Consider the following 9,686-nt stretch of genomic DNA (forward strand, 5'->3'; position numbering starts at 1 on the left):
TATGGAAAAGCAAGAGATACAAAATTAAGTACTCCCCCTGACCCAAGTTGTAACACTTTTTACGTTTTGAGATTCAAACTTCTTACTTTTGACAGAATATTTAAACATAAAAATTTTCGAAATTTTTCGAAATAAAATTTATATATTCATAAACTATGTAATAAGTATTATAAGTCATAATAATTAATGATTCAAAATACTTTAAAGGCATATGAAAAATTATGGCCAAATAACAACTAGTTTGACTTCGTAAATCCAAATACGTTCACACATATTGGGACGGAGGGAGTAGTACCGAAGGAAACTGTAAACAATGCTTCTTTTGCCATCAAATATATGAGTCGACTAAAAGCAATTATTGTACTTGGCAGCAAATAGGCCAAGCAAAGAACCTGAATTCTAGTTCAAAGTAACAGAGTATTTCCTCTACATGATAAGCAGCAGCGACTAACACTGAAATTTGGTTCATTTTTTTATCTGAAATATAGGATGTCAAAGGAGATCATAGAGTTCCTTAAATGAAGGCAAAGGAATCTATGGATTTCTCTCCCATCTTCACAGCGCGGACTATGAAATCAAGCTGCACCATGGTTTTCCTCTAAGATAACATTATTCATGCAAGGATGTTCATATCTTAGAAGTGTCTCTTGTTCGTTTATCAAACAAACTTAGTTTTCTGACTAATTAATCTTCATAAGTTTGATGCTTATGCGCCCATAGAAAGAAGCCTTCCAGTGAGAATTTTGCTCAAGTTTCAGCGCGTCAAAGTAAACAGCGAAATAACTAACCCAGCTCATTAGCTAGCAGTTTTGTAGTATTCGTTACTTGCCGCTGCTACCCTTTTGAGAATTGTCCACACTATGGGTGGCAACATCTTTGGAATCGATACATGGGGTGAGTGGTGGGAAAGAAGGAACAGCTCGCAATATGAACTTCCGGCCAGTTTTTAAGCCTCCTCCAGATGAGCTAGAACCAAGCTCATTCAAATGACGATTAGGTGGAGAAATACGCTTCTTATTTGGGGAGCTTACTTTCACACCAGTTTGTGGCATAGAAGAGTCCTTTAATATTTCGGGTGTGTCATCTTCCATTGCATATGGCTTCTTATCAGAGTTTAGTAATTCCAGAGCATTCATCCCACTCCCATCAAATTGGTTCATAGGGGTTATCGGTGAGTCACGCCAGGATAGCGGCCACGTTGATTGGAAATGGACAGTTTGAGGAATCAGTTGACCACCTGTATTACTTGCCAAATCTTGTGACTTTGGTAGCGCCAAAAGATCATCCGTATTGCCAGTCACATGAAACCCTGGTGAGAATTCATTTGCTAATTTTGCATTGCCATAATTAAACTCCTGATCGAAGGTAACAAGATCCATAATATCACCAGTAGTTTCCTGGTCTATGTCATGATTCTTAGAACTTGTAGGAGATGCTGGGGACAGCCCATAAATAGCTTGACCAGATTCAGGTGAAGAAAGGTATCTTCCAGAAGTAAACCAAGATTTAGATGCATTCTTCCCACGGCTAGAGTTGCATAGAGGTATCAATAGTAAGAAGGAAAACAAGAAAATCATTTGTCAGAAGTAGAAATAAGAAAATCGTATCAATTGAGTAGTCGATGGAGCAATAGAAGTCACAAAGATCTTACTTTGAGCACTGGAATGAAGGTGTCGGAGGAGTTAAGTTGCATTGATTTCTTGGATCAATTTGCAATAACCCACTTGTAGCTGTCACCATTTCCACCTTTTCCTCAACTGGCTTCTCCAATCTCTCAGTGATGCAATGTTTTTTCACCAAATCTTTACCGTATTCTAAACACACAAAAAGAAAGAGAGAAAAAAACATAAAGAACAGAAAGAAAAAGAATGGACAGCATAATGGCCAAGAAAAGAAAATATAAGGCAGCTCAAGCGCTCTTGATCACATCACCGTGATTCTCTCTTTTTTTTTTTTTTTGAAAGGAATCATATTACCGTGATACAACACATTGTCAACATGGAGAATGGTGCGGTACTAACACTATCTTTCATAAGTATAAAAATTCTTTTTTCTACTGGGATGTTGTTGTTGTTTAGTCTGAATAAGGAAATGCTACTCCACATATTAGAAGTTTAGCTACTCATTTTTGGGTTGAAGAAAGAGAACTCTCTCTCTCTCTCTCTCTCTCTCTCTCTCTCTCTCTCTCTCTCTCTCGATCGATCGAGGTAGAGAGAGAGAGAGAGAATAAAAGCTAAGCTCAGACTGTGAGGAACATTGCAAACCAAGGAATATAGAGCAAATACTATATGAATGTCTCTAACTTCAGAATTAGATTATATGGGCAAAGCAAGCATGCTTCAACTGTTCCAACTTAAGTTATATCAGATTCATCAATGAACTAGTACATCATCAAGAACTTTAGTATAGCCAAAACTTCATTACTGAATTTACAAGAGAACCAGCTTAATTTGTTGTCAACTTCACCAAGTTGACCATAGTTGTGAGTTGTGATACTGGCTTATCAAGGGATAGGACTGCACTTGTTTCCTTGATGGATGGAATTAGTTGAAACTCCAAATTATCTCTTAGTTAGACCCAATTCTGCGAAGTGCATTGAGATACAACGTCTAGGATATGCATTTCATAGTTCTGACTAGTGGAGAGGAAGAGAAAATGAGGGACACCATGTTTAGCCTGCATATTTGTGCTACGTATGATATACACACCTTTTTATCACATACAGCATTCTATGTTCATTATCACACATATTTTACTTAGACTGAAGTAACAAAAGAGTGACTTCGTTTAAGCTTATATAAGCGACCTGACTTGATGACAGGGGCTTGTATCAATGAGAAAAGGGTAAGACCAGCCAAGCTCAAGTATTTGGTATTATCCATATTTGGGAAGTTTAGAGCAACATATTTTGTTCTCATCAGACAAAAAAATTCAATTGTTAGTCATTGACCACGTACTATGAGACAAGCCCATTAAAACATATTTTATATTCAGAGTTAACTACTATGGTCATTTTTTACAATGAACCATTTTTAATGTGAGACAAGCACATTAAAGCATATGTTAAACATTTAGATTTGTCAAATACTATAGTTATCTCAGAAACCTCAAAGCATTATATTGTGATAGAAATAGATTCTACCATTAAAGAAAGTAGTCTGGTACCTACTTGCTAATATTATCCCTTGATATCTAAAATATTAGTTATTTCATGTACCTAACGGGAATCCCTACACTGCAACACATACAAAGAACCGTCAACAAAAATATGAGTAACGAGTAACGACAGTCAAAAGCATAGGGAAAGATAATGTTCTACTTAAGATGCTGGGCTGTTCTTTTCTTGTAGGAAAGACACTCTTAGCTCAGCAAGTTAGCAGGAAAAGTTATGTTGCTAATACCTTCCTTTAGACCATAGACATTTTTACATCCTTCACAACGGCATCCACTGGAACATCCAACATTAGCCTGTTAAGATAAAAGAAGGAAAAACAACTTAGATAATTGAGAAAAAGCAAATTAGAATGCATGGTATGTGACAGAAATGTACCTGATAGCACTCGCAGTACTTTTTCAAACACATTGACTTCTTGCAGCTACAACCTCTTTTGTGCCTTGCAGAGGGAGGCGTAAAACTTGCTCCTTCCGCCTGTAAAATTGCAAGTAGATATGTCAACTATGAGGAGATTGAGCTTCCTGAATAAAAGAAGCTCTCGGAAGAGTTGAATACCCCAAGAATACTTGCAGGGGAATCAGTGGGATGCTGCACAATTTTTGGACAAAATGCCAGGGGATTCCGAGATTGGATTTGTTGCCGCACATCATTAACCGTGTCTTCATATTCAAGTCTGTTGAAGCAACCTTGACAAGCACAAGACCCCGCACAATATATTCCAGCGGCAAAGCAATCACAATAACTGAAGATAAACAAAATTCAGTAGACATGTAATGGATGTTAAAGATCAGCGATGCAAACATTTTAAACAACTTACAGTTTCAAGCATTTACTCTTCTTACAATTGCATCTTTTGCAGCCATCACCATCATAGGCATCTGAGGATTTCTTCCTGAATTACACAAACATACAATTCTGTAAAAAAGTAATTGGACATATTAAGCTAGTTATTTGGAGATATAACAAGCAGGCTTGCCTTTTCTTTTTGGGACTAGACTGATTGTAGTTCATAGGGCTGTCGATATATTCGGAGCTAGACTTCCTTTTGTGACTTATAGTATGCTCCGTTGGCTTCAAGAGCACAGTGTTGTTTAAAGGTTTTGCAGCATTAAGATGCAAAGAGGCAGCACTTTCTGCATTCGTCCCATAACTTTCATGTTCACCATCATTGTCACCGATAGTCAAATGGCTCCCAACCACATTTGAAGATATCGAGCAACTCTTTAGGTTCTCAGAAGGGTGACAGCTCATCATGGACATCAACTTCTTCCCAGATATGCTCAAGTTACCCCTCTCAGCTGATTTCACGCTTACAGTTGCACGAGAACCACGAGAACCAGCTTGCATAGCTATACTATTTAAGTGCAAGCCAATACCAGATGGCTTGGGAACTTTAACAGCAAAGCTTCCAAAATTGTCAGAAGAAGATGTCAGTTGGGTAGATGGCCTACTGCTTGCAGTTGATGATCTATTTGATGAACCTGATGCTATGACCTCTATGACAGCAGGACTGACAGGTGGTATTGAGCAGCTCACAACATCTGAAGCGTTCTGTAAACCCACGCTAGTTGGTGATATCTTCCGTTGAGCATCTTCAAATTGGAGACAACGCCTACGTATTCCACTTTGATATTGACCAGCCTACATTTTTTTTCTAACAATTTAGGCCATAACTATATGTTCATTTATCATGATCAAACGCAATAGTGTCATCAAAATTTGTAAGTTCCTTATATTACTGTTTCAAAAGCAACATGGATTTCCTGTGCTTTCCGTTTACATAAAGTCAACGACTCAAGAGAATTAAACAGGGACATCAGCAGAATTTTCAGAAACCACTTGCACAGCTTCAAACAGGTGCTTATGGACAGTGAGATGAGGTTGCATGTGTTTTTTCTTGTTAGCAGGGGCAACAGTCAAATTATCCTGTCATGTCGGTGGGATTATAAACTAACTGGATGGCATATGAGAAACGAGAAAATGGAGGCATAAAGATATTCTATGACAAAAGCCTTGGCACGAGGTAGCCTTTACCAACAAAAAGGTAAACTCTTTCCACCAGTCTCTTAGGCCAGACTTCATACTTATTGTAAATTACTATTCAATGGCACCATTACGTCTTTCAAGAATAAAGGCAAAAGGATAGATAGCAGATCCCACAATACTGAGAAGTTTCAGTTACAGAATGTAGCCTGTATGCATAACTTCTGCTATCTTGAGTCACAACAATCCAGATGGACGGGAGAAAAATGAATGTTACCTTCATTCTAAATCAGGTATCAAGTTAGAGGGCAGGAGTATTAGGAGCTGAAGCTTTACCTCATTTAAATGGAAGTGGGTCCAAAGTAGAGACAATAACGAGCCCCCAGGGCTTTGGTTCAGTGGCTAGGGCATATGTAACGAGTTCAAACCCTGCTGTTAACTTAAGCCTAGAATTTAAGTGGGAGCAAGGTAGAGAGGTGGGCCCATACTCTCAGAACCTCCTCGGAGAATATAAGGTTTTCATGAGACTGATCTTGAACCGCCATTCAAGCGTGAATACCTTCGTTTAAGAGAATATTTGTGGTCTCAAGGTTTGTACCTGCTGACCAACTGAAGTTGGGCCAGTTATCTCATGAGGTATTTCTCGATTATAATAGAAAGATAATGTTAAGTTCTTCATGATTTTAAACCTCATTCATTAGTACAAAGCCATGTCTCATTTCATATTCTGAAACCATGATAATACGCTTATTGATGTTTAAGTGACTTGTAGTAAAATAGACAGAATCGCAAGACTCAAATAAACTAAGCATAAGTGAAAAGACAAGGCATCTAGTGAGTTCGGTATGGGCCAATGACCATTAAAAACGTTTAGCAAGCACGTTGACGAAGGAACATAAGAATGTTGTGAATTGCAAGAGGATTTACATTAGTTTTTTTCCTATATATCACTGAATTTGCATAATTATCAATGTTGGTTCAATTTTGGGCAATAGTATCAGAACATGAACATCTCACACCTTGGTTTGAGAATCATGTTGCATTATGCATTCATCTGGTGCACTTGACATTGAGTTAATCTTATCATTATCATTTCTGCAATCATGTGCATTCTCCAATAGTTCGGTCTGTATATCAGAAGCCTCATCCAACATAGCATGGTCAGCCCGTGAAAGCTGCAATTCATAAAACATTGAAATGACATAAATAGCTCATATAACATGAGTTCCTCCAAAAAATCAAATAGAAAGAAACGGTATTACCTGAGCCATCTGACGGTCACTACAATGATAATGCAATGAATTATCAGCAGGCAAGTCAGGCTCAATCTTTGTGCATAAATCAGGAGATGGCAGATCAGAATCAGTACTGGTATTGTAAATCCCATTATCTTTCTGATCAGATGAAGACTTTCCCTTATTCTCCTCTTCAGCTTGCTCTACAACAACACGGGCAGCATCTTTTGGAATCTCGTCTTTTCTTGCATCCTTACTTGCAAAATCAGCAACAGATTCCGCTGCACTATTTGGTGATTGAGGAATATTATCAGCTACTTTTGGGCTGGGATTAGTTGAATTTGAAGGATTAGCAGACTCTGAATTCGAAACATCAACTAAGAACTCATCCACACATCTTATGAGACTCCCACTTTCATCGGGCACAGATATGTTATTATCAGATACTTTCTGAACAGAAGGGCTTAGTTCACTTCTCAATTGAGAAACAGATGCTCCATTGCCATCTGAATCTGTGATAGCATTGTTATTATCCTCATTCTTCCCAGAAAACACTTCACTGGATAGTTGAGGAAACTGGCTCCTGAGATAAGTTTAAGGTTCTGAAATAGTTAGTTTTTGCCTGACGGGAATGAATAGCATATTTTTATCAACATCATAAATAAGAAGACTCTTAAAGACAGTCTTATATCACCTTCTCAATCGACTATGTGCACTAACTCGAGGTGAGGTAAATAAAAGAGGAGGAGAATTCAGCCCTGGGAAACCTTGCACAACTGGAGCGGCCTTGACAGGTTGTATGGGAGAGAGGTTGCTAATATAACTGAAGACAGGTGAGTCCTGAGAACAAAATAAAAGAGTAAGAGAAATGCATTGAAGGATGAAAAGAAACTCATTCCTGAGAGCAGCCATCATGCACCCGTCATCTAGAAACTGTTTCAAGTAGTTCACAAAATTCGAGTAGTTGTGACAAGGGTAAAGAAAAGTAACTAATGATATCAAACCATTGCCTGAAGCAGAAAAGGAGAACATGAATAGCCAACAAGATCAAAGCTGAACCCAAAATATCTTTCATAACCAATAACAGAACACAGGGAGCAAGCGGAAAGCAGAGGCGCATGCAAAAACTAAGATGCAGCCATATACCTTCTTCATTTTTTACCATAAACAAACTATGCATAAACAAATACTGCTACAATCTTATAGCTTGGCATTGAATTTCTCAGTAAACCCAAAATAATAGAGAATCACCTTTATAAGAAATGGACCGGAAGGTCTATAACTCAACCACAAAAGCTAGCTCATGAGATGAGGATTACGCAAGACCATATAAGGAGACAAATAACCTTACTCAACAATGTCAAAGGCTTGACACCCTCCCACAAGACAAGCCTGCCAACTGGAGGTGGAAAACATAATATGGGGGTCCAACATAGGGACAAACGATAACAGGAAAGAGCTTGGCTCAGATACCATGATAAGAAACGGGATCATAATAGCCCAAAAGCTAGCTCAGAGGTGAGGATTGCTCAAAACCTTATAAAGAGACAAATAACCCATCTCTCAGACAATTAGGGAGAGTTAACAACCCTCAATGGAAAGCAGTAATCGAACCCCAGACACGATAACGAATAGAAACTCGCATCATTAAAATCAACCATTCAAGAGCCGGACATCAAAATTCAATAAAATTGAGTAAGGAAATATATCTACCCAATTGAATCACATCGTACAGTCGTACACAACCTCAACTCTACAAAATCACATTAAACAAGATAATCCAAAGCATTCAAGATTAGTCTTCGATCCAAACTTAACATCAATCAAATCCAATAGTCAGAATGTAAACTCTGGCATATACCTCCAACAAATACCTAGAACTCAAATATTCAACCCAAAACAAATAGAGAATCCCATCCCAAACAAAGGCCACATGAAAATGCTTAGTCTCCTACTTCAACTTAGCAAAACTCATTACACCAAATTATCTGAAACTAAAAAAGATAACAAATTGAAAAAAAAAAATCCTAAACCCCAAACCTCGCAATTCAACTTCTTTAAAAGGCTTCAACCCACTTAAAAGTAAGACAAAAAACTATCGAGTTCAAGACCTGGGAATGGCGAAAAAACTGATAGGGAGCACTTCCCCTTTTAATGGGCCTTACGTGGCATGAATTTTGATTGGCCGTGGGTACCGAACACCAAGTGGAAAACCACATAACAAATAACTCAAAAACCAAAAGAAAACAACAATTCAAAGAAATTCTTTTTTTTTTTACTTTAAAAAAAAAAAACTAAAACCAGACCTTAATTTAAAAAATTTCTACAGAAATGCCTCAACCCACTTGAGAGTAATTTGCACTCAACTTCAACTTAACAAGAAACCCTTAAATCCAAATAATTCTTTAAAAAAAATTGAAGTCAACAAATTTCAGAAAAAGCCTTGACCAAAGTCAACCCAATTGAAACTAAATTGCACCTTACAAATACATGTTACCCCAAACTATCAAAAAACAAACAAACGAAAAGTAAATCAGACTAAGATCCAATAACCGCTCATAAATTAAATCCAGTTGGACAGAAAACGTAAAATGTAGCGCATACATATATCCTTATAATCAAAGAAAAAGGTATAGAAATTACTTCGGCATGTGTGGGGTTGATTGTAGAGTTAATGGTAGCGGTCTTTGAGGAAGGTTCAGGGGAGTCCATTTTGACTAACCCCTACTTCTCAAATAGCAGTAATATTTTTTGTGCATTTCTCCTTTTATTATTTCTCGTTGATCTCCTGAGAACTTTGGAAAGTCACTCTGGACATGATAAAGATATCTTACCGGAAAATATGGCATGAAAATAGTAACGGTGGCTTAGGCGGGAAAACCATTTTTAGGGTGAAAAAACAAACGTACACATGTAGGCTAGCTGGTAGGTTTAAGCCCAAGTCATGTGGTTCGGCCCTTCTTACCACTTTCACGAAACTTGTAGGGATGGTTCGGTTTTGGTATTGGAGCAACTAATCACAACATAAAATCTCGCTCAAGGTAATATAGTATTTGATTGATTGCATAAGGAGAAAATAATTATCACCATAACTAATACAGCTTTTGGGTGATGATATTAAATAATACATACATTAAGTTATGCAAAAATATTTTGTATTCTTTGATAATATGAAAGAACAATATGTGTATTGATAAGACGAAGATTAAATTGTCTAATGACTAACATGCACTCTTAAATGTTAGTATCAATCAATGTGTAATAATCCATTTATAATCATCATATAACCCTTT

The 9,686-nt window shown here is 37.4% G+C and overlaps 1 protein-coding gene across 1 annotated transcript; it reads right to left on the minus strand.

Annotated features, from left to right (window-relative positions):
* Positions 1–300: 300 nt before the first annotated feature.
* On the minus strand, positions 301–9,412 carry LOC104215065 (CRC domain-containing protein TSO1-like). Its single transcript, XM_009764812.2, has 11 exons — positions 9,037–9,412; positions 7,088–7,233; positions 6,421–6,976; positions 6,178–6,333; positions 4,152–4,816; positions 3,993–4,067; positions 3,731–3,917; positions 3,551–3,649; positions 3,402–3,468; positions 1,652–1,814; positions 301–1,527 (listed from the first exon to the last, which is right to left on the minus strand). Exons 1-11 carry the CDS (start codon positions 9,103–9,105, stop codon positions 822–824), a joined length of 2,889 nt encoding a protein of 962 aa, XP_009763114.1. The 5' UTR covers positions 9,106–9,412; the 3' UTR covers positions 301–821.
* Between the last annotated feature and the right edge of the window lie 274 nt (positions 9,413–9,686).

This window comes from Nicotiana sylvestris, chromosome 8, assembly GCF_000393655.2.
Source record: "Nicotiana sylvestris chromosome 8, ASM39365v2, whole genome shotgun sequence".
Taxonomy (NCBI): domain Eukaryota; kingdom Viridiplantae; phylum Streptophyta; class Magnoliopsida; order Solanales; family Solanaceae; genus Nicotiana; species Nicotiana sylvestris.

What these genes read in the sequence shown, in the direction of transcription:
- LOC104215065 (XM_009764812.2), bottom strand. Translation starts at nt 9,105, where the DNA reads ATGGACTCCCCTGAACCTTCCTCAAAGACCGCTACCATTAACTCTACA. An exon ending in GCACATAGTCGATTGAGAAG is followed by an intron (nt 6,977 to 7,087) that starts GTGATATAAGAC and finishes AACTTATCTCAG; the next exon opens with GAGCCAGTTTCCTCAACTAT. An exon ending in AGTACTGCGAGTGCTATCAG is followed by an intron (nt 3,469 to 3,550) that starts GTACATTTCTGT and finishes TTATCTTAACAG; the next exon opens with GCTAATGTTGGATGTTCCAG.